Genomic DNA, 26621 nt, shown 5'->3' on the forward strand with positions numbered 1-26621 from the left:
TTTTCGCCATTGCTGCTGCTATAGATATAGATATGGATATATGAAACCCATTTGTAAGTAACCCATTTAATAAAGATCGATTTTGATTTATACATATATAGAGATACAGATATATATATCGATTTATGAAACCCATCGTAAAAATCAATTGATTTTGATTTTCAATTGATTTTGACATTAGAAAAAAACATATACATGGATTTCTTGAGTGGATAAATGGATGTCAGGAGTGGAAAGAATTGTAAGATTTCTTGAGTAGTTGTACTATGTGTTGTAGTAGTTATACATTTGATTTTAAGGAGAAGATAGAAGTAGAGTTTTGAGAATAAAATGCAAAATGACTAAAATACCCTCACATGTGTGGCACATGACTTAACGTCTAAAAATAACAGCAATTGAACAGAAGGACGAGGGACGTATAAAACAAATACCACAGGGACGAGGAAAGCAAAAAAAATAGTATAAGGACGAGGGATGTATTTTGAGGTAAACCACAGGGACGAGGAGCGTAATTATGTCTAATGTAAACTGTAAGTCTGAGCTTGGTATATATTGTTATGCTCTGGTATCTGATGAAGATGATTATGATGTTGATGATTATGATGATGCTGATGTTGATGATGCTGATGTTGATGATGATGATGTTGTTGATGATGATGATGATGAAGATGAAGAAGATGATGCCGATGAAGAAGACGATGATGATAAGTTAAAGGGCTTTGATGTGTTACGTTTGTCAAAAAATTATAGTGCAAGATTTTCAATTCTCTCTAAAATGGCTAAGGATGTTTTGGCCATTCTGTAGGATCGATTAAACAGTATTAATCGAATCCAATCAACAATATCGAGTGCGGAATCTCTCGATATTGGGTTTATGTCAAAAACAATTAACCCTAACAATGATCTAATCAATATGATGACTTAGAATGACAACTAGATCACCTAGAACACGTATGGGCAGCTGGGAATCGTAGGGAATCGGCTATTAGGGTTTATGGTACGTAACCTTTGCAAACAACCCGAAGTCCTCTATTTATATTACCAGTTGATGTATCCGTACGGATGCATTCTGCATCCGTGCGGTTACATGATGCAACCATGTAACCGTGCGGTTACATGTGCATCCGTGCGGATGCTTCCTGCATCCGTGCGGATGCTTCCTGCATCCGTGCGGATGCTCTACACTTGTGACGTCAACCTTAACACAATACAAACCATATGTAATCACAAATGTTCATAACAAACAAACGTATTCTAGTCATTACATGAACTGGGGACTTAAATGCACCAACAAACTCCCCCTAGGACCTAGTTCATGTCAAAATAAAGACAACTGAAGTAAACAATGTTTAAGTACATAAATCATAAGCATAACAAGTTCTAACAGCTCTATTAAACTGCATAGCCTGCTCCATGTTGTATAGCTCATGAAAAATCGGTTGCCTTCTCAAAATCTTGATATCAGCCTTGCACAAGTTGCGGATCCACCTCGGATCGAAAATCCTGATCTGATTCAGCTCTTTCTCAGACTTCAGGACAATCAAGGCTTCATCTGAACGGTTATCATAATACCACCACCTAAACTTCTTTCCAAAATTCGGTGGCATCTTCCGAACAGGAGCATGCTTCATAACCCTAGCACGCTTATAACGAGCCGTCTTCACCTTTTCACCTGTATCTTTGTCGGTTCGATACGTGATCTTCGGCAACTGTGGCTTCAAGATATTCCAACCAAATCTATATTCTTTCTTGATCTTAGACTACATCCACTGACCCCAGCCTCCGGTATCACTGTAAAAAAGCTTTAACTTAGCCAGTTCTTCAAGTTCGAACTCAGGTAACGTTTTGAAATCCACAGCATGTTTGAAGTAATCAACACCGTTTTCCCGTCGAACACCGAAGCAGTCAAGATCACTGAAGTAAGCCCAGCTCAGAATCTTTCCACCCGCTACTTTCCCTGTACGATCATAGAATTTCTTGTATTTTGGTTCGAGCGGTAGATTCTTAAACCAGCGATTCTTCGTTCTCTTTTTATACTCTTGCCATTCCTGTTTACTCATTTCAGTTGCTTTCTCAACTGATTCACCAGCAACATCTTGACCTGAAGATTCACCTACTTCTTCAGCCTTTGCCTTCTCATTTACCTTTCTGTTCAAAACTTCATCAGTTTGATGTTTAAACAGACCATCAAACTCAGGCAGATCTTCATTGACGTTTTTAGTTGCAGGAACTTCATCATCTGAAGCATCTTCAACAATAACCTCTTCATCACTTCCCAAGTCAGTCTGTCTATGTACATTTGCTCCTGACGTACTTGGAACTTGCTCACTTGCTATCAACTGTGCAACATCCATACCAAACATCCTAGCTACTTCCTCATTACTCATTGTATGTACAATCTCGCCCTCCTCTAAGTCGTAGTTCAAGGAGTTCTTTACTTCTCCTTGATTATCTAAAAAGAAGGTTAGACTGTTAATATCAACTGAAAGAGGCGTAGGATTTAAACGAACTTCAATTTGACTTACATTCTCAGTCTCCTCCCTATCACGTTCGTCCTCGTACAATTCAGAGCCTGATGATTCAAGCTTCAAATCAAGGTGTTTCGTTCGAACCATACCATCTTCGTCATCAGCGCACAATTTGCTCCTGAACCGCCTATGATGACGATCCATGCGCCTTATTCTCTTAGCTTGATCCGAGGATAATTTCATAGCCTCCTCGGTTTGTTGCCTTGAATCTTTCAATTCCTCCTGAAGACTAGTAACTGTCTTCTCCAACTCGCGTCTCTTCTTTCTCTCCTTCTTGTTTTTCTCATCCAGTCTATCGTATTTATTGGAGAGTTTGATCAACATTTCAGATAATTCTGAAACCTTCGCAGATAAACCGGAACTTGAAGTAGCAACAATAGCAGTTTCCTGTTGTTGTGCTATTTGAGTCAAAAAGTTGGAAGAACAGTTTGTTGAACAGGTGGAGTCTGCTGTGATAGTGGCGTTGTTATTGCAGAAGGAACAGTCTGTTGGCTTTCAGACTGAGACCCAGATGTCTTAGTCTGTCTGGTTTCAATGACATATCGTCCTTTCTTACGCTTGCGCGTTGATTGTTCCGCTTCTTTACCTTTCCTCTTCAAAGAAAACATCACCTCACCCGATTCTTCATCAACAAACTCGTCATCAAGAGTGTAGTTATCGATTTCTTCAAACACTTGATCACCAGAATCAGCAGCCTCACCTTCAGGCTCTTCGGCATCATCTTCACTGGCCGGAATACGAACATCCTCCTTATCGGAATCACTGTCATCATGCCTCCATTTGTTTTTCACATACACATAGTCTGGATTGATCAAATGACTGAACAGTGAATGATTGGCAGGTGCACTCTTTCCTTTGTATTGACACATACGACGAACAACATCATCCGTCATCTTGTGCAGCCTAATCAGCTCGTTATCATTTCTAGACAAGCTGTCATGCTGAGAATCGATGACCAGCTGAAGGAAACGAGGATACAGCAGATAACGATCCGACTTCATATCCACATTATCCACCAGATAGTCAAAAATCATGCCGGAGAAGTTGAATGGTGCATTCAAAATTAATGCAACATAAACAGATTGCATTGTGTGGTTGAGCTCATCATGACCTTCCCTTCTCGAGCTCAAACAGTGAACCACCACATGTGCCAGATACTTGAAGACTGGACACAGGTCAGACTTGAGAACCTTGTACTTCTCAATATTACCGGTAAACTTGCACCGGAGAAGACAGCCCTTAATGACTCCCTCGTGCAGTGTTGCATCCATCTTAGGAGAGTCACCAAACTCCCAGAGACGTCTGATGTGGTCTTCAGTAACCACGATGTTTTTACCCTCAACTGAGCTGTTGATTGTGGTAATCTCTTTGTTATCCTCCTTGATCTTTTCCACCACAGCGTTCGACCAGAACTCACGCTGATGGTTCTTATAGCATTTGATCTCTTGGCTGATAGCCTTGTAGATACGAGACCGTAGAAGGAAATCCATAATTCCCGAGTAGTCCTTCAACATTTCGGACTTGTTGAGATTGGCCAGCATGTTGTTCTTCTCACCAACCTGAAGAACATTGTCATGCTCAGAAGCCTTGCGTGAGCGTGACTGAGTGACACGCTTAGCTTGCCTCTTAGCAGTTGGTGAAGCAGCAGCAGCAACACCGGAACCAGATCCGGCAGCACGAGCAGATTGAGCAGTGGGATTAGTTTCAACTGGAGCACCTGACATTTTGATCTGCAGAGTAACCGTTAGAATAAACAAATACAGAACAAAAATCTGAAGTTTGAAACCCTAGATGTATCCGTACGGATGCATAAGCAACCGCCCGGATGTATTATGTATCCGTCCGGATGCTCAGTGCAACCGTCCGGATGCATATGTCTAGAACTGGATTCCAATTTTAGTGTAACCGCACGGATACACTTTGTATCTACACGGTTACATGTGCAACCGTGTGGATGCATGGTGCAACCGTGCGGTTGCAGTTCATCTGACAGACCGAAAAACCCAAACCACCAAAATCGTTCAATCTTGATTTAAAACACATGAAATCGATTATAATAGGTACCCAGCCCTCCAATTAACATATATCAACCATCAATTTCAAATAAAAACTGAAAATCAATAGCTAATCGATCTAAAATATCCTAGGGCAAAAACGAACCTAAAAATCAAAATAACTCAAGATTTAACGGATGAAATCGTACCTTGTTGGTATGGTTGTGATCGGAATCGAAAATAGAACAAGAACCACGGTCAAAAACTCCTTTCCTTAGCCTTTAGATTTTTGAAATAATTTGCAAATCGCGGATGTATTTGTGTGCGTACGGTTAACCGGTTGCAAATGGGCATTTATACCCACTTTACATCCGCACGGATACAATGGTGTATCAGTGGTACCTTGTGGTAACCGCACGGATGCAATGTGCAACCGTGCGGATGCAAGCCAAATTCAAATTCAACCCTTTTAAAATTCTAACCGTGCGGATACTTCATGTATCCGTACGGATACACTTTGTAACCGTCCGGTTGTTTTCAAGCCCTAAAAGAATTTAAAATTTAAACTTACTTTTGCTTTATCACACGCACTTTTAAATTTTAGTTCACGTACCTTGTTCAAATACTCTCATAGTTCCTTTACCTTAAAGATCACAAACCAACCATAACTTCTACTGGTATTGAATTTCCAGTGATTCCCAATCAGCTATTCACTTAATTTAACCTCTAAACTCCTTCATTGATTCGACAAAATCGACACCCAAAAGTCACCGAATTCAATTTAACCTCTAAACTCCTTCATTGATTCGACAAAATCGACACCCAAAAGTCACCGAATTCGCCACAGCACCGATCCAAAGATCTGAATAGCTTCCTTCCTTAGCTAATGCTCATCCTACTAGACCTGCTCAAACCAACACACCTTCTCCAAGCATAAAAAAACTTCACACACACGTTAGTTCATCCAAGATCAAACTTATAAACATAATGAATCAAACAAGTTAATGCCCGATCATTACACAATATCAGCACATTGATCTACCCCATTTTATTAACTCCCCCTAGCAAACACAATCAGGGACCCAACTAGCAAACAAACACACAGTTTGACAACCAAACTTCTATTTTTGTATTTTTCTAGTTTTAAGAAATGCAAATAATATACAGATGATACATGTGAATGCAAGCAACTACACTAATAACAAATAAGCAGTAAATGACATAAATTCACTTATTTTTGTGAATCGTTGACTTCTTGGGATCAGACCTGAATTATAATGGCTATTTATGAACTATTCTCTTGATTTAAGTACCTACAGATTAACACCCTGATTATAGATATCAAATCACATTAAGCTTTCTTATTCTTTCCTCATAGACATTTTGATGATCACGATAATTAAATTACTTTAACATATTTCTATGTTAGATTTGATCAGTGAATCAGTCCACATTTCAGATCGCACGATGTATCAGGTAGCCAATTGAGCACTAAAGTCCAGACGCTTTCCGTTATTACTAGCACATACCTTCGAACCAATTCAACAGGGGACTCTCACAGTGTTTTGAATATTCCTGTCAGCCTTTGGCTTCTACCTCGACTCATACCTTCCTTAAATGGCTTGGGTAGATCTCACAGAATTTTGAATATTCTGAGATGTGCATACACAACGGCTATAAGTCCCATACTTTTCACTATTGATAGCTTAACCTAGATTACATATTTGTAAATATATATTTAGTTTCTTGTCTTAATGAGTATATCTTCACATCACAGGCACAAAGATGCTCGGCAGTTTAGTGTGAACCCTTGGATCCAATCCAAGCCATGCGAGAGCATCATCCAAAGAATGATTTGAGATTTGAGCACGATTCTTCTTTACTTTTATGAGAATTCTTCTCATCAGCTTTCTTCTTGATTGACTTTGATTTGAATTCTTTGTCTTTGAACACTTTTTCTTTAATTCATTTCTTTGATCTTACTTCAGGTGCTCTTGGACTTCATAATTATATTGGATGCTCAAATCATTCTTAGATGTTCTCCCTTCGGCAAGGACGGCGCCCATAATGATCTGATATGCTTTTAGACATTATTTTCAAGATATATTTACCTCTATGTAATCTAGCCTTTCTATGATTGAATGAAAAGCATTACAAACCGGTAGAAATTGATATACAATATATGTACAAAATATTCTCACTTGTATTGATCACCTGGATATCCCAACTAGTCGTTTGACTCACTTGTAGAACAAATTTTGAATATTGCTTGGGGATATCCAGCGCCAAATCTATCCAGTATAAATCTCAATAGGGAATACCCTCACCTTCTGTTGATTTCCTGAACAATTGTTTCTAGAATATGCACACATAATAATTAGGTGGCTACCATTCAACCGCTTTAAACCTTCCATGTTTTCCTCATCATGATATTTACTTGATTATTGATGTGATCACCTCATTCTATGATTAGGTCATAAAGCTTAACAGTACTTAATATGAACAATCACCGTTTTAATCTATATTACTTGCTATGCGCCAAACGATAAACATGCCAATTCTGTAGTTTCCTCATCTCCCAAATTACATATCAACTACTCTTTTTATGTTTTTCTAATTTTTATGGTTTTTATGATTTTTTATTGTTTTTGTATTTTCTGATGTTGCCTTTTTCTCCCCCTAAAATTCTAAAATTGAAAATCTTTTTGGCTTTTTAGATTTTATCATGCAAAACAGAAAATAAACCTAATTAACATGCAATCCTAAATTATCATGCAAATGCAATACTATACAAAAATTACACAAACTCAGTTTACTTCAAAAGCTCTTTGTCAAACACAACCTCCGCCCTATTTTTCACACCTAAAACAGTTAACAGGTATTGAAACCAAGGTCGGTCAAATGCTTTAGTAAACAGGTCAGCGCATTGAGTTGTAGTACCTATTTGTTGGACGTCTATCAATTTCTTTTCATAACAGTCCCTTATAAAATGGTACTTGATCCCTATATGTTTGGTCTTGGAATGATTAACTGGGTTCTTAGTAACAGCAATAGCAGCAGTATTATCAATAAAAATAGGAGTGTTAGTAATATTCAAACCGTAATCCCGCATCTGTTGCTGAATCCAGGTGACCTACGAGGTACAGCTTGCTCCGCCAATATATTCAGCTTCACACGTTGACTGAGCCACTGCGGTCTGCTTCTTACACTGCCAACTTACTAACATGCTTCCCAGAAACTGACATCCACCCGAAGTAGATTTGTAGTCTGTTTTGCAACCCCCATAATCAGAATCACTATAAGCCGTTAAATCAAACCCATCCTTTCTAGGATACCATAAGCCCAAAATCGGAGTTCCTTTCAGATAACGCAAGATCTTTTTAGCAGCTAACATATGATTCGCCTTCGGATTAGCCTGATAACAAGCACATAGGAAAGTAGCGAACATAATGTCAGGACTAGAAGCTGTAAGGTACATAAGTGAACCGATAATAGCTCTATAAAGGGTCTGGTTGACTGTCTCCCCATCTTCATCTGGTGAAATCCCGTGATTCACCGAAAGAGGATTGTTCGCTATACGCTCATCTTCCATCTTGAATAGGCTCAAGATGTCAGCTACATACTTCGTTTGATGTAGAAAAATGCCTTTTGTAGTCTGATCAACCTGCAACTGTAAGATCCAGTTTTTATCAGTTGAGTTGGACGCCGTCCAACATGGTGGGACGCCGTCCAGTTTTGAAGGGCTGGACGCCGTCCAGATGTTCTGACGAGCCAGCATTAAGTGTTTTAGATATTAAAAAGGGGTATTATGGTAATTTCGCTTGGTGGACGACTTTAAGGCCCTAGATCAGTTTTGGTGAGCCTCATTACTCCATTTCTAACCACCAAACCTCATCCACTTAAATCCTAGAGAGAGAGTGTGATTCAAGTGTGAGAAACCTCAAATCGGAGAGGAAGAAGCTTGTTTCGGGTTATAGCTCGAGCGTTAAAGTTGTTCATCTCCTCACTAGCTACATTTTGATTGTGGTGGCAAGTCCTAAACTTGATTTCCTTAGTTTAATGTGTTTAAGGGTTAGGGTGAAATGTCCCGTTCTTATTGATTAAAAACATTCCATATTAATTGATTTCGTTGCGAGGTTTTGACCTCTATATGAGACGTTTTTCAAAGACTGCATTCATTTTTAAACAAACCATAACCTTTATTTCATCAATAAAGGTTTAAAAAGCTTTACGTAGATTATCAAATAATGATAATCTAAAATATCCTGTTTACACACGACCATTACATAATGGTTTACAATACAAATATGTTACAACAAAATAAGTTTCTTGAATGCAGTTTTTACACAATATCATACAAGCATGGACTCCAAATCTTGTCCTTATTTAAGTATGCGACAGCGGAAGCTCTTAATAATCACCTGAGAATAAACATGCTTAAAACGTCAACAAAAATGTTGGTGAGTTATAGGTTTAACCTATATATATCAAATCGTAACAATAGACCACAAGATTTCATATTTCAATACACATCCCATACATAGAGATAAAAATCATTCATATGGTGAACACCTGGTAACCGACATTAACAAGATGCATATATATAAGAATATCCCCATCATTCCGGGACACCCTTCGGATATGATATAAATTTCGAAGTACTAAAGCATCCGGTACTTTGGATGGGGTTTGTTAGGCCCAATAGATCTATCTTTAGGATTCGCGTCAATTAGGGTGTCTGTTCCCTAATTCTTAGATTACCAGACTTAATAAAAAGGGGCATATTCGATTTCGATAATTCAACCATAGAATGTAGTTTCACGTACTTGTGTCTATTTTGTAAATTATTTATAAAACCTGCATGTATTCTCATCCCAAAAATATTAGATTTTAAAAGTGGGACTATAACTCACTTTCACAGATTTTTACTTCGTTGGGAAGTAAGACTTGGCCACTGGTTGATTCACGAACCTATAACAATATATACATATATATCAAAGTATGTTCAAAATATATTTACAACACTTTTAATATATTTTGATGTTTTAAGTTTATTAAGTCAGCTGTCCTCGTTAGTAACCTACAACTAGTTGTCCACAGTTAGATGTACAGGAATAAATCGATAAATATTATCTTGAATCAATCCACGACCCAGTGTATACGTATCTCAGTATTGATCACAACTCAAACTATATATATTTTGGAATCAACCTCAACCCTGTATAGCTAACTCCAACATTCACATATAGAGTGTCTATGGTTGTTCCGAAATATATATAGATGTGTCGACATGATAGGTCGAAACATTGTATACGTGTCTATGGTATCTCAAGATTACATAATATACAATACAAGTTGATTAAGTTATGGTTGGAATAGATTTGTTACCAATTTTCACGTAGCTAAAATGAGAAAAATTATCCAATCTTGTTTTACCCATAACTTCTTCATTTTAAATCCGTTTTGAGTGAATCAAATTGCTATGGTTTCATATTGAACTCTATTTTATGAATCTAAACAGAAAAAGTATAGGTTTATAGTCGGAAAAATAAGTTACAAGTCGTTTTTGTAAAGGTAGTCATTTCAGTCGAAAGAACGACGTCTAGATGACCATTTTAGAAAACATACTTCCACTTTGAGTTTAACCATAATTTTTGGATATAGTTTCATGTTCATAATAAAAATCATTTTCTCAGAATAACAACTTTTAAATCAAAGTTTATCATAGTTTTTAATTAACTAACCCAAAACAGCCCGCGGTGTTACTACGACGGCGTAAATCCGGTTTTACGGTGTTTTTCGTGTTTCCAGGTTTTAAATCATTAAGTTAGCATATCATATAGATATAGAACATGTGTTTAGTTGATTTTAAAAGTCAAGTTAGAAGGATTAACTTTTGTTTGCGAACAAGTTTAGAATTAACTAAACTATGTTCTAGTGATTACAAGTTTACACCTTCGAATAAGATAGCTTTATATGTATGAATCGAATGATGTTATGAACATCATTACTACCTTAAGTTCCTTGGATAAACCTACTGGAAAAGAGAAAAATGGATCTAGTTTCAATGGATCCTTGGATGGCTCGAAGTTCTTGAAGCAGAATCATGACACGAAAACAAGTTCAAGTAAGATCATCACTTAAAATAAGATTGTTATAGTTATAGAAATTGAACCAAAGTTTGAATATGATTATTACCTTGTATTAGAATGATAACCTACTGTAATAAACAAAGATTTCTTGAGGTTGGATGATCACCTTACAAGATTGGAAGTGAGCTAGCAAACTTGAAAGTATTCTTGATTTTATGAAACTAGAACTTTTTGAATTTATGAAGAACACTTAGAACTTGAAGATAGAACTTGAGAGAGATCAATTAGATGAAGAAAATTGAAGAATGAAAGTGTTTGTAGGTGTTTTTGGTCGTTGGTGTATGGATTAGATATAAAGGATATGTTATTTTGTTTTCATGTAAATAAGTCATGAATGATTACTCATATTTTTGTAATTTTATGAGATATTTCATGCTAGTTGCCAAATGATGGTTCCCACATGTGTTAGGTGACTCACATGGGCTGCTAAGAGCTGATCATTGGAGTGTATATACCAATAGTACATACATCTAAAAGCTGTGTATTGTACGGGTACGAATACGGGTGCATACGAGTAGAATTGTTGATGAAACTGAACGAGGATGTAATTGTAAGCATTTTTGTTAAGTAGAAGTATTTTGATAAGTGTATTGAAGTCTTTCAAAAGTGTATAAATACATATTAAAACACTACATGTATATACATTTTAACTGAGTCGTTAAGTCATCGTTAGTCGTTACATGTAAGTGTTGTTTTGAAACCTTTAGGTTAACGATCTTGTTGAATGTTGTTAACCCATTGTTTATTATAAAAAATGAGATGTTAAATTATTATATTATCATGATATTATGATATATAATATATCTTAGTATGATGTATATACAGTTAAATGTCGTTACAACGATAATCGTTACATATATGTCTCGTTTCGAAATCATTAAGTTAGTAGTCTTATTTTTACATATGTATTTCATTGTTAATACACTTAATAATATATTTACTTATCATTTAACATAATTAACCAAGTGTATCAATATCTTAATATGATTCATATGTACCTAGTAAGACGTTGTTATAACGATAATCGTTATATATATCGTTTTCGAGTTTCTTAAATTAATAGTCTCATTTTTATGTATATAACTCATTGTTAAAATACCTAATGAGATACATACTTATAATAAAAACATGTTAACTATATATATAACCATATATGTCATCGTATAGTTTTTACAAGTTTTAACGTTCGTGAATCATCGGTCAACTTGGGTGCTCAATTGTCTATATGAACATATTTCAATTAATCAAGTCTTAACAAGTTTGATTGCTTAACATTTTGGAAACATTTAATCATGTAAATATCAATCTCAATTAATATATATAAACATGGAAAAGTTCGGGTCACTACAGTACCTACCCGTTAAATAAATTTCGTCCCGAAATTTTAAGCTGTTGAAGGTGTTGACGAATCTTCTGGAAATAGATGCGGGTATTTCTTCTTCATCTGATCTTCACACTCCCAGGTGAACTCGGGTCCTCTACGAGCATTCCATCGAACCTTAACAATTGGTATCTTGTTTTGCTTAAGTCTTTTAACCTCACGATCCATTATTTCGATGGGTTCTTCGATGAATTGAAGTTTTTCGTTGATTTGGATTTCATCTAACGGAATAGTGAGATCTTCTTTAGCAAAACATTTCTTCAAATTCGAGACGTGGAAAGTGTTATGTACAGCCGCGAGTTGTTGAGGTAACTCAAGTCGGTAAGCTACTGGTCCGACACGATCAATAATCTTGAATGGTCCAATATACCTTGGATTTAATTTCCCTCGTTTACCAAATCGAACAACGCCTTTCCAAGGTGCAACTTTAAGCATGACCATCTCTCAAATTTCAAATTCTATATCTTTTCTTTTAATGTCAGCGTAGCTCTTTTGTCGACTTTGGGCAGTTTTCAACCGTTGTTGAATTTGGATGATCTTCTCGGTAGTTTCTTGTATAATCTCTGGACCCGTAATCTGTCTATCCCCCACTTCACTCCAACAAATCGGAGACCTGCACTTTCTACCATAAAGTGCTTCAAACGGCGCCATCTCAATGCTTGAATGGTAGCTGTTGTTGTAGGAAAATTCTGCTAACGGTAGATGTCGATCCCAACTGTTTCCGAAATCAATAACACATGCTCGTAGCATGTCTTCAAGTGTTTGTATCGTCCTTTCGCTCTGCCCATCAGTTTGTGGATGACAGGCAGTACTCATGTCTATACGAGTTCCTAATGCTTGCTGTAATGTCTGCCAGAATCTTGAAATAAATCTGCCATCCCTATCAGAGATAATAGAGATTGGTATTCCATGTCTGGAGATGACTTCCTTCAAATACAGTCGTGCTAACTTCTCCATCTTGTCATCTTCTCTTATTGGTAGGAAGTGTGCGGATTTGGTGAGACGATCAACTATTACCCAAATAGTATCAAAACCACTTGCAGTCCTTGGCAATTTAGTGATGAAATCCATGGTAATGTTTTCCCATTTCCATTCCGGGATTTCGGGTTGTTGAAGTAGACCTGATGGTTTCTGATGCTCAGCTTTGACCTTAGAACACGTCAAACATTCTCCTACGTATTTAGCAACATCGGCTTTCATACCTGGCCACCAAAAATGTTTCTTGAGATCCTTGTACATCTTCCCCGTTCCAGGATGTATTGAGTATCTGGTTTTATGAGCTTCTCTAAGTACCATTTCTCTCATATCTCCAAATTTTGGTACCCAAATCCTTTCAGCCCTATACCGGGTTCCGTCTTCCCGAATATTAAGATGCTTCTCCGATCCTTTGGGTATTTCATCCTTTAAATTTCCCACTTTTAAAACTCCTTGTTGCGCCTCCTTTATTTGAGTAGTAAGGTTATTATGAATCATTATATTCATAGATTTTACTCGAATGGGTTCTCTGTCCTTCCTGCTCAAGGCATCGGCTACCACATTTGCCTTCCCCGGGTGGTAACGAATCTCAAAGTCGTAATCATTCAATAATTCAATCCACCTACGCTGCCTCATATTCAGTTGTTTCTGATTAAATATGTGTTGAAGACTTTTGTGGTCGGTATATATAATACTTTTGACCCCATATAAGTAGTGCCTCCAAGTCTTTAATGCAAAAACAACCGCGCCTAATTCCAAATCATGCGTCGTATAATTTTGTTCGTGAATCTTCAATTGTCTAGACGCATAAGCAATCACCTTCGTTCGTTGCATTAATACACAACCGAGACCTTGCTTTGATGCATCACAATAAATCACAAAATCATCATTCCCTTCAGGCAATGACAATATAGGTGCCGTAGTTAGCTTTTTCTTCAATAACTGAAACGCTTTCTCTTGTTCATCATTCCATTCAAATTTCTTCCCTTTATGCGTTAATGCAGTCAAGGGTTTTGCTATTCTGGAAAATTCTTGGATGAACCTTCTGTAGTAACCAGCTAGTCCTAAAAACTGGCGTATGTGTTTCGGAGTTTTCGGGGTTTCCCACTTTTCAACAGTTTCTATCTTTGCCGGATCCACCTTAATACCTTCTTTGTTCACTATGTGACCGAGGAATTGAACTTCTTCTAACCAAAATGCACACTTTGAAAACTTAGCGTACAATTCTTCCTTTCTCAATACTTCTAACACCTTTCTCAAATGTTCACCGTGTTCTTGGTCATTCTTTGAGTAAATAAGTATGTCATCAATGAAAACAATGACAAACTTGTCAAGGTATGGTCCACACACTCGGTTCATAAGGTCCATGAACACAGCTGGTGCATTAGTTAAACCAAACGGCATGACCATAAACTCGTAATGACCATAACGTGTTCTGAAAGCAGTCTTTGGAATATCATCTTCTTTCACCCGCATTTGATGATACCTGGAACGTAAGTCAATCTTTGAATAAACAGACGAGCCTTGTAGTTGATCAAATAAGTCGTCGATTCTCGGTAGTGGGTAGCGGTTCTTGATGGTAAGTTTGTTCAACTCTCAGTAGTCGATACACAACCTGAATGTACCATCTTTCTTCTTGACAAACAAAACAGGAGCTCCCCACGGTGATGTGCTTGGTCGAATGAAACCACGCTCTAAAAGTTCTTGTAATTGGCTTTGTAGTTCTTTCATCTCGCTGGGTGCGAGTCTGTAGGGAGCACGAGCTATTGGTGCAGCTCCTGGTACAAGATCTATTTGAAATTCAACGGATCGATGTGGGGGTAATCCCGGTAATTCTTTCGGAAATACATCGGGAAATTCTTTTGCAATGGGAACATCATTGATGCTCTTTTCTTCAGTTTGTACTTTCTCGACGTGTGCTAGAACAGCATAGCAACCTTTTCTTATTAGTTTTTGTGCCTTCAAATTACTAATAAGATGTAGCTTCGTGTTGCCCTTTTCTCCGTACACCATTAAGGGTTTTCCTTTTTTTCGTATAATGCGAATTGCATTTTTGTAACAAACGATCTCTACTTTCACTTCTTTCAACCAGTCCATACCGATTATCACATCAAAACTCCCTAACTCTACTGGTATTAAATCAATCTTAAATGTTTTGCTAACCAGTTTAATTTCTCGATTCCGACATATATTATCTGCTGAAATTAATTTACCATTTGCTAATTCGAGTAAAAATTTACTATCCAAAGGCGTCAATGGGCAACTTAATTTAGCACAAAAATCTCTACTCATATAGCTTCTATCCGCACCCGAATCAAATAAAACGTAAGCAGATTTATTGTCAATAAGAAACGTACCCGTAACAAGCTCCGGGTCTTCCTGTGCCTCTGCCGCATTAATATTGAAAACTCTTCCGCGGCCTTGTCCATTCGTGTTCTCCTGGTTCGGGCAATTTCTAATAATGTGGCCCGGTTTTCCACATTTATAACAAACTACATTGGCATAGCTTGCTCCGACACTACTTGCTCCGCCATTACTCATTCTGACACCATTTGTTCCTTTCGTTCTATTAACCCCTGGTCCGTAGACCTCACACTTCGCCGCGCTATGACCATTTCTTTTACACTTGTTGCAAAATTTGGTGCAGAACCCCGAGTGATACTTTTCACACCTTTGGCATAGCTGCTTCTGATTGTTGTTGTTGTTGCGGTTATTATTGTTGTTGGGATGATTGTTGTAGTTGCTGTTGTTGTTGTTGTTGTTGTTGTTGTTGTTGTTGTTGTTGTTGTTGTTGTTGTTGTTGTTGTTAGGCCGTTTGTTGTAGTTGCGATTGATGTTGCGATTGTTGGGATAATTGTTGCGATTGCTGTTGTTGTTGTATTGGTGATTCTTATCACCGTTTTCCTCCCACTTTCTTTTGACTTGCTTCACATTGGCCTCTTCAGCAGTCTGTTCTTTAATTCTTTCTTCAATCTGGTTCACTAGTTTGTGAGCCATTCTACATGCCTGTTGTATAGAGGCGGGCTCGTGTGAACTTATATCTTCTTGGATTCTTTCCGGTAATCCTTTCACAAATGCGTCGATCTTCTCTTCCTCATCTTCGAATGCTCCCGGACACAATAGGCACAATTCTGTGAATCGTCTTTCGTACGTGGTAATATCAAATCCTTGGGTTTGTAACCCTCTAAGTTCTGTCTTGAGCTTATTGACCTCGGTTCTGGGACGGTACTTCTCGTTCATCAAGTGCTTGAATGCTGACCACGGTAGTGCGTACGCATCGTCTTGTCCCACTTGCTCTAGATAGGTATTCCACCATGTTAACGCAGAACCTGTGAAGGTATGCGTAGCGTACTTTACTTTGTCCTCTTCAGTACACTTACTTATGGCAAACACCGATTCGACCTTCTCGGTCCACCGTTTCAATCCGATCGGTCCTTCGGTTCCATCAAATTCCAAAGGTTTGCAGGCAGTGAATTCTTTGTAGGTGCATCCTACACGATTTCCTGTACTGCTAGATCCAAGGTTATTGTTGGTATGTAGCGCAGCCTGTACTGCGGCTATGTTTGAAGCTAGAAAAGTACGGAATTCCTCTTCATTCATATTCACGGTGTGTCGAGTAGTCGGTGCCATTTCCTTCAAAATAGTTAAATGGAACAAGTTAATCATACAGAATATTAAGAGTAGTTAATAGTATTTTGTAGCATAATATGAACTCATTTATAAAAGCTTTTTCTTCATATTAGCGTTTTATAAGTTTAAATTCGGGTAGTACCTACCCGTTAAGTTCATACTTAGTAGCTAATATACAATTCAACTACTACAATTCTATATGAAAAACTGATTATAATAATATTTTGCGTTCAAACTTTTATACAATATTTTACAAACTTACAATACCGCTTATTTTACATAAAGCATGAAATATAGCACACAATAACTTTGATACAAGATAGTTGTGAAGATAATTCTAGCTAGTACACAAGTCATTCAGCAAAGGCAATAAAGACACGTAATTCATACGTCCAGAAACAAGTCATGCATTCTGGTTTTACTAGGACTACTTCCCATCCTTGGTCTTGTGCAACATAACCGTTATGGCCGTTGATAAGACAGCGTGTTGTAACGTCGTCAAAGGGACGAGGGTTACGTAATGTCCAACAGTCCCGTAACAATCTAAAAACCTCATTTCTTACCCCAATTACCGACTCCGTCACTTGTGGAAACGTTTTGTTTAATAGTTGTAGCCCGATGTTCTTGTTCTCACTTTGGTGAGAAGCGAACATTACTAATCCGTAAGCATAACATGCTTCTTTATGTTGCATGTTAGCCGCTTTTTCTAAATCACGAAGTCCAATATTCGGATATATTGAGTCAAAATAATTTCTTAACCCGTTGCGTAAAATAGCATTTGGGTTCCCCGCAATATATGCGTCAAAGTAAACACATCGTAACTTATGGGTTTCCCAATGTGATATCCCCCATATTTCAAACGAAAGTCTCTTATAAACCAAGACATTCTTGGAATGTTCTTCGAATGTCTTACAAACTGATCTCGCCTTAAATAGTTGTGCCGAGGAATTCTGGCCGACTCTAGACAAGATTTCATCAATCATGTCTCCGGGTAGGTCTCTTAAAATATTGGGTTGTCTATCCATTTTGTGTTTTTAAACTGTAAAATAGACAAGAGTTAGATTCATAAAAAAATACTTATTAATACAAGCAATTTTTACATATATCATAAAGCATAAGAACACTATATTACATATATTACACCACACGAATACAACTATCTTATTCAGACTCGCTCGTTTCTTCTTCTTCGGTTTTGGTTCGTTTTGCCAAGTTTCTAGGGATATATGATGTTCCCCTAATACGAGCCGTCGTTGTCCACATTGGTTTAGAAAAACCTGGTGGTTTAGAGGTTCCCGGGTCATTGTTACAACTTAAGAACTTCGGGGGTTGACGATACATATAAAGTTCATCGGGGTTGGAATTAGATTTCTCTATTTTTATGCCCTTTCCCTTATTATTTTCTTTTGCCTTTTTAAATTCAGTTGGGGTAATTTCTATAACATCATTGGAATTCTCGTCGGAATCCGATTCATCGGAGAACTGGTAATCCTCCCAATATTTTGCTTCCTTGGCGGAAACACCATTGACCATAATTAACCTTGGTCGGTTGGTTGAGGATTCTCTTTTACTTAACCGTTTTATTATTTCCCCCACCGGTTTCGATTCTTCTTCCGGTTCCGATTCTTCGTCCGGTTCCGATTCTTCTTCCGGTTCCGACTCTTCTTCCGGTTCCTCTTCGGGAACTTGTGAATCAGTCCATGAATCATTCCAATTTACATTTGACTCTTCATTATTATTAGGTGAGTCAATGGGACTTGTTCTAGAGGTAGACATCTATCACATAATATCAAACACGTTAAGAGATTAATATATCACATAATATTCATATGTTAAAAATATATAGTTTCCAACAAAAATGTTAAGCAATCATTTTTAAAGAAAACACGGTCGAAGTCCAGAATCACTAATGCATCCTAACAAACTCGATAAGACACACTAATGCAAATTTTCTGGTTCTCTAAGACCAACGCTCGGATACCAACTGAAATGTCCCGTTCTTATTGATTAAAAACGTTCCATATTAATTGATTTCGTTGCGAGGTTTTGACCTCTATATGAGACATTTTTCAAAGACTGCATTCATTTTTAAAACAAACCATAACCTTTATTTCATAGATAAAAGTTTTAAAAAAACTTTACGTAGATTATCAAATAATGATAATCTAAAATATCCTGTTTACACACGACCATTACATAATGGTTTACAATACAAATATGTTACAACAAAATAAGTTTCTTGAATGCAGTTTTTACACAATATCATACAAGCATGGACTTCAAATCTCGTCCTTATTTAAGTATGCGACAGCGGAAGCTCTTAATAATCACCTGAGAATAAACATGCTTAAAACGTCAACAAAAATGTTGGTGAGTTATAGGTTTAACCTATATATATCAAATCATAATAATAGACCACAAGATTTCATATTTCAATACACATCCCATACATAGAGATAAAAATCATTCATATGGTGAACACCTGGTAACCGACATTAACAAGATGCATATATAAGAATATCCCCATCATTCCGGGACACCCTTCGGATATGATATAAATTTCGAAGTACTAAAGCATCCGGTACTTTGGATGGGGTTTGTTAGGCCCAATAGATCTATCTTTAGGATTCGCGTCAATTAGGGTGTCTGTTCCCTAATTCTTAGATTACCAGACTTAATAAAAAGGGGCATATTCGATTTCGATAATTCAACCATAGAATGTAGTTTCACGTACTTGTGTCTATTTTGTAAATCATTTATAAAACCTGCATGTATTCTCATCCCAAAAATATTAGATTTTAAAAGTGGGACTATAACTCACTTTCACAGATTTTTACTTCGTCGGGAAGTAAGACTTGGCCACTGGTTGATTCACGAACCTATAACAATATATACATATATATCAAATATGTTCAAAATATATTTACAACACTTTTAATATATTTTGATGTTTTAAGTTTATTAAGTCAGCTGTCCTCGTTAGTAACCTACAACTAGTTGTCCACAGTTAGATGTACAGAAATAAAACGATAAATATTATCTTGAATCAATCCACGACCCAGTGTATACGTATCTCAGTATTGATCACAACTCAAACTATATATATTTTGGAATCAACCTCAACCCTGTATAGCTAACTCCAACATTCACATATAGAGTGTCTATGGTTGTTCCGAAATATATATAGATGTGTCGACATGATAGGTCGAAACATTGTATACGTGTCTATGGTATCTCAAGATTACATAATATACAATACAAGTTGATTAAGTTATGGTTGGAATAGATTTGTTACCAATTTTCACGTAGCTAAAATGAGAAAAATTATCCAATCTTGTTTTACCCATAACTTCTTCATTTTAAATCCGTTTTGAGTGAATCAAATTGCTATGGTTTCATATTGAACTCTATTTTATGAATCTAAATAGAAAAGTATAGGTTTATAGTCGGAAAAATAAGTTACAAGTCGTTTTTGTAAAGGTAGTCATTTCAGTCGAAAGAACGACGTCTAGATGACCATTTTAGAAAACATACTTCCACTTTGAGTTTAACCATAATTTTTGGATATAGTTTCATGTTCATAATAAAAATCATTTTCTCAGAATAACAACTTTTAAATCAAAGTTTATCATAGTTTTTAATTAACTAACCCAAAACAGCCCGCGGTGTTACTACGACGGCGTAAATCCGGTTTTACGGTGTTTTTCGTGTTTCCAGGTTTTAAATCATTAAGTTAGCATATCATATAGATATAGAACATGTGTTTAGTTGATTTTAAAAGTCAAGTTAGAAGGATTAACTTTTGTTTGCGAACAAGTTTAGAATTAACTAAACTATGTTCTAGTGATTACAAGTTTAAACCTTCGAATAAGATAGCTTTATATGTATGAATCGAATGATGTTATGAACATCATTACTACCTTAAGTTCCTTGGATGAACCTACTGGAAAAGAGAAAAATGGATCTAGCTTCAATGGATCCTTGGATGGCTCGAAGTTCTTGAAGCAGAATCATGACACGAAAACAAGTTCAAGTAAGATCATCACTTGAAATAAGATTGTTATAGTTATAGAAATTGAACCAAAGTTTGAATATGATTATTACCTTGTATTAGAATGATAACCTCCTGTAAGAAACAAGGATTTCTTGAGGTTGGATGATCACCTTACAAGATTGGAAGTGAGCTAGCAAACTTGAAAGTATTCTTGATTTTATGAAACTAGAACTTTTGGAATTTATGAAGAACACTTAGAACTTGAAGATAGAACTTGAGAGAGATCAATTAGATGAAGAAAATTGAAGAATGAAAGTGTTTGTAGGTGTTTTTGGTCATTGGTGTATGGATTAGATATAAAGGATATGTAATTTTGTTTTCATGTAAATAAGTCATGAATGATTACTCATATTTTTGTAATTTTATGAGATATTTCATGCTAGTTGCCAAATGATGGTTCCCACATGTGTTAGGTGACTCACATGGGCTGCTAAGAGCTGATCATTGGAGTGTATATACCAATAGTACATACATCTAAAAGCTGTGTATTGTACGAGTACGAATACGGGTGCATACGAGTAGAATTGTTGATGAAACTGAACGAGGATGTAATTGTAAACATTTTTGTTAAGTAGAAGTATTTTGATAAGTGTATTGAAGTCTTTCAAAAGTGTATAAATACATATTAAAACACTACATGTATATACATTTTAACTGAGTCGTTAAGTCATCGTTAGTCGTTACATGTAAGTGTTGTTTTGAAACCTTTAGGTTAACGATCTTGTTAAATGTTGTTAACCCAATGTTTATAATATCAAATGAGATTTTAAATTATTATATTATCATGATATTATCATGTATGAATATCTCTTAATATGATATATATACATTAAATGTCTTTACAACGATAATCGTTACATATATGTCTCGTTTAAAAATCATTAAGTTAGTAGTCTTGTTTTTACATATGTAGTTCATTGTTAATATACTTAATGATATGTTTACTTATCATAGTATCATGTTAACTATATATATATCCATATATATGTCATCATATAGTTTTTACAAGTTTTAACTTTCGTGAATCACCGGTCAACTTGGGTGGTCAATTGTCTATATGAAACCTATTTCAATTAATCAAGTCTTAACAAGTTTGATCGCTTAACATGTTGGAAACATTTAATCATGTAAATATCAATCTCAATTAATATATAAAAACATGGAAAAGTTCGGGTCACTACAAAAAGTTCATGTAAAGCTTATCAAACCCTAATCCAAGTTCACAAAATCACTAATCATGTTCTTGGAGTTTCCTTGATCAACCTATACATCAAAACGAAGCTAATGGTACTAGTAACACTTTTAAAACATGCACTTTAACAATCTAACAACATTTGATCATCCAAAATCAAGGATTTAGCAAGTAATTTTCATATTGAACTAGTTACACCAAAACAACGAATCGAGCATACAAAATTACATACACGACATCACAATGAGCCATAGACGCTAATTAACAACTTTATAAGTCAAGAACACGAATTTAAAGACATCTAGTGTTTTAGAAATGTTACCCAAATGAGATGAAGTTGGTACCAAAACGAAGAGGAAGTTGCAAGGAGCTCAAATATGTAATTTGTTTTGCAAAATACCCGCTAGATCATAAATGGATGATGAATCTTTGTGTTTGGAGTTAGAGAGAAAATGGAGGAAGTAATAAAATGGAGGAGGTGATAATGAAAGGGTGGAAAGGGTTTGACTCTTTGACCTAGTCAAATGTTTCAAACTTTGGCAAGTTTGGTCCCTCAACTTTAAACCGGGTGCGGGAATTACCTAAACGAGATAATTCAACGCATATTAACGGGATGTGTTATAAACATATAACGGAACTTAAATAGTTAAACGGAAAAGTAAACGAAAAAAGGCGGGATGTTACATTACCTACACCTTAAAAGAAATTTCGTCCCGAAATTTAGGTAGGCGTAGTAGTCGTTGTTTCTTCCTCGGAATCTGACGTTTCCGGGACCGGGAATAGATGAGGGTGTTGAAATGTCCCGTTCTTATTGATTAAAAACGTTCCATATTAATTGATTTCGTTGCGAGGTTTTGACCTCTATATGAGACGTTTTTCAAAGACAGCATCCATTTTTAAAACAAACCATAACCTTTATTTCATAAATAAAGGTTTAAAAAGCTTTACGTAGATTATCAAATAATGATAATCTAAAATATCCTGTTTACACACGACCATTACCTAATGGTTTACAATACAAATATGTTACATCGAAATCAGTTTCTTGAATGCAGTTTTTACACAATATCATACAAACATGGACTCCAAATCTTGTCCTTATTTTAGTATGCAATAGCGGAAGCTCTTAATATTCACCTGAGAATAAACATGCTTTAAACGTCAACAAAAATGTTGGTGAGTTATAGGTTTAACCTATATATATCAAATCGTAACAATAGACCACAAGATTTCATATTTCAATACACATCCCATACATAGAGATAAAAATCATTCATATGGTGAACACCTGGTAACCGACATTAACAAGATGCATATATAAGAATATCCCCATCATTCCGGGACACCCTTCGGATATGATATAAATTTCGAAGTACTAAAGCATCCGGTACTTTGGATGGGGTTTGTTAGGCCCAATAGATCTATCTTTAGGATTCGCGTCAATTAGGGTGTCTGTTCCCTAATTCTTAGATTACCAGACTTAATAAAAAGGGGCATATTCGATTTCGATAATTCAACCATAGAATGTAGTTTCACGTACTTGTGTCTATTTTGTAAATCATTTATAAAACCTGCATGTATTCTCATCCCAAAAATATTAGATTTTAAAAGTGGGACTATAACTCACTTTCACAGATTTTTACTTCGTCGGGAAGTAAGACTTGGCCACTGGTTGATTCACGAACCTATAACAATATATACATATATATCAAAGTATGTTCAAAATATATTTACAACACTTTTAATATATTTTGATGTTTTAAGTTTATTAAGTCAGCTGTCCTCATTAGTAACCTACAACTAGTTGTCCACAATTAGATGTACAGAAATAAATCGATAAATATTATCTTGAATCAATCCACGACCCAGTGTATACGTATCTCAGTATTGATCACAACTCAAACTATATATATTTTGGAATCAACCTCAACCCTGTATAGCTAACTCCAACATTCACATATAGAGTGTCTATGGTTGTTCCGAAATATATATAGATGTGTCGACATGATAGGTCGAAACATTGTATACGTGTCTATGGTATCTCAAGATTACATAATATACAATACAAGTTGATTAAGTTATGGTTGGAATAGATTTGTTACCAATTTTCACGTAGCTAAAATGAGAAAAATTATCCAATCTTGTTTTACCCATAACTTCTTCATTTTAAATCCGTTTTGAGTGAATCAAATTGCTATGGTTTCATATTGAACTATATTTTATGAATCTAAACAAAAAAAGTATAGGTTTCTAGTCGGAAAAATAAGTTACAAGTCGTTTTTGTAAAGGTAGTCATTTCAGTCGAAAGAACGACGTCTAGATGACCATTTTAGAAAACATACTTCCACTTTGAGTTTAACCATAATTTTTGGATATAGTTTCATGTTCATAATAAAAATCATTTTCTCAGAATAACAACTTTTAAATCAAATTTTATCATAGTTTTTAATTAACTAACCCAAAACAGCCCGCGGTGTTACTACGACGGCGTAAATCCGGTTTTATGGTGTTTTTCGTGTTTCCAGGTTTTAAATCATTAAGTTAGCATATCATATAGATATAGAACATGTGTTTAGTTGATTTTAAAAGTCAAGTTAGAAGGATTAACTTTTGTTTGCGAACAAGTTTAGAATTAACTAAACTATGTTCTAGTGATTACAAGTTTAAACCTTCGAATAAGATAGCTTTATATGTATGAATCGAATGATGTTATGAACATCATTACTACCTTAAGTTCCTTGGATGAACCTACTGGAAAAGAGAAAAATGGATCTAGCTTCAATGGATCCTTGGATGGCTCAAAGTTCTTGAAGCAAAATCATGACACGAAAACAAGTTCAAGTAAGATCATCACTTGAAATAAGATTGTTATAGTTATAGAAATTGAACCAAAGTTTGAATATGATTATTACCTTGTATTAGAATGATAACCTACTGTAAGAAACAAAGATTTCTTGAGGTTGTATGATCACCTTACAAGATTGGAAGTGAGCTAGCAAACTTGAAAGTATTCTTGATTTTATGAAACTAGAACTTTTGGAATTTATGAAGAACACTTAGAACTTGAAGATAGAACTTGAGAGAGTTCAATTAGATGAAGAAAATTGAAGAATGAAAGTGTTTGTAGGTGTTTTTGGTCGTTGGTGTATGGATTAGATATAAAGGATATGTAATTTTGTTTTCATGTAAATAAGTCATGAATGATTACTCATATTTTTGTAATCTTATGAGATATTTCATGCTAGTTTCCAAATGATGGTTCCCACATGTGTTAGGTGACTAACATGGGCTGCTAAGAGCTGATCATTGGAGTGTATATACCAATAGTACATACATCTAAAAGCTGTGTATTGTACGAGTACGAATACGGGTGCATACGAGTAGAATTGTTGATGAAACTGAACGAGAATGTAATTGTAAGCATTTTTGTTAAGTAGAAGTATTTTGATAAGTGTATTGAAGTCTTTCAAAAGTGTATAAATACATATTAAAACACTACATGTATATACATTTTAACTGAGTCGTTAAGTCATCGTTAGTCGTTACATGTAAGTGTTGTTTTGAAACCTTTAGGTTAACGATCTTGTTAAATGTTGTTAACCCAATGTTTATAATATCAAAAGAGATTTTAAATTATTATATTATCATGATATTATGATGTACGAATATCTCTTAATATGATATATATACATTAAATGTCGTTACAACGATAAACGTTACATATATGTCTCGTTTCAAAATCATTAAGTTAGTAGTCTTGTTTTTACATATGTAGTTCATTGTTAATATAATTAATGATATGTTTACTTATCATAATATCATGTTAACTATATATATAACCATATATATGTCATCATATAGTTTTTTTTACAAGTTTTAACGTTCGTGAATCACCGGTCAACTTGGGTGGTCAATTGTCTATATGAAACCTATTTCAATTAATCAAGTCTTAACAAGTTTGATTGCTTAACATGTTGGAAACATTTAATCATGTAAGCATCAATCTCAATTAATATATATAAACATGGAAAAGTTCGGGTCACTACAGTACCTACCCGTTAAATAAATTTCGTCCCGAAATTTTAAGCTGTTGAAGGTGTTGACGAATCTTCTGGAAATAGATGCGGGTATTTCTTCTTCATCTGATCTTCACGCTCCCAGGTGAACTCGGGTCCTCTACGAGCATTCCATCGAACCTTAACAATTGGTATCTTGTTTTGCTTAAGTCTTTTAACCTCACGATCCATTATTTCGACGGGTTCTTCGATGAATTGGAGTTTTTCGTTGATTTGGATTTCATCTAACGGAATAGTGAGATCTTCTTTAGCAAAACATTTCTTCAAATTCGAGACGTGGAAAGTGTTATGTACAGCCGCCAGTAGTTGAGGTAACTCAAGTCGGTAAGCTACTGGTCCGACACGATCAATAATCTTGAATGGTCCAATATACCTTGGATTTAATTTCCCTCGTTTACCAAATCGAACAACGCCTTTCCAAGGTGAAACTTTAAGCATGACCATCTCTCCAATTTCAAATTCTATATCTTTTCTTTTAATGTCAGCGTAGCTCTTTTGTCGACTTTGGGCGGTTTTCAACCGTTGTTGAATTTGGATGATCTTCTCGGTAGTTTCTTGTATAATCTCCGGACCCGTAATCTGTCTATCCCCCACCTCACTCCAACAAATCGGAGACCTGCACTTTCTACCATAAAGTGC

General features: G+C 35.7%; 1 protein-coding gene across 1 annotated transcript; it reads right to left on the reverse strand.

Moving 5' to 3' along the window:
- Nucleotides 1-7655: 7655 nt before the first annotated feature.
- Nucleotides 7656-8114, reverse strand: LOC139887678 (uncharacterized mitochondrial protein AtMg00810-like). Its single transcript, XM_071870745.1, has one exon. It carries the CDS (start codon nt 8112-8114, stop codon nt 7656-7658), a length of 459 nt encoding a protein of 152 aa, XP_071726846.1.
- Nucleotides 8115-26621: the final 18507 nt, after the last annotated feature.

The sequence above is a fragment of the Rutidosis leptorrhynchoides genome, chromosome 2 (genome assembly GCF_046630445.1).
Source record: "Rutidosis leptorrhynchoides isolate AG116_Rl617_1_P2 chromosome 2, CSIRO_AGI_Rlap_v1, whole genome shotgun sequence".
Classification (NCBI taxonomy): Eukaryota; Viridiplantae; Streptophyta; class Magnoliopsida; order Asterales; family Asteraceae; genus Rutidosis; species Rutidosis leptorrhynchoides.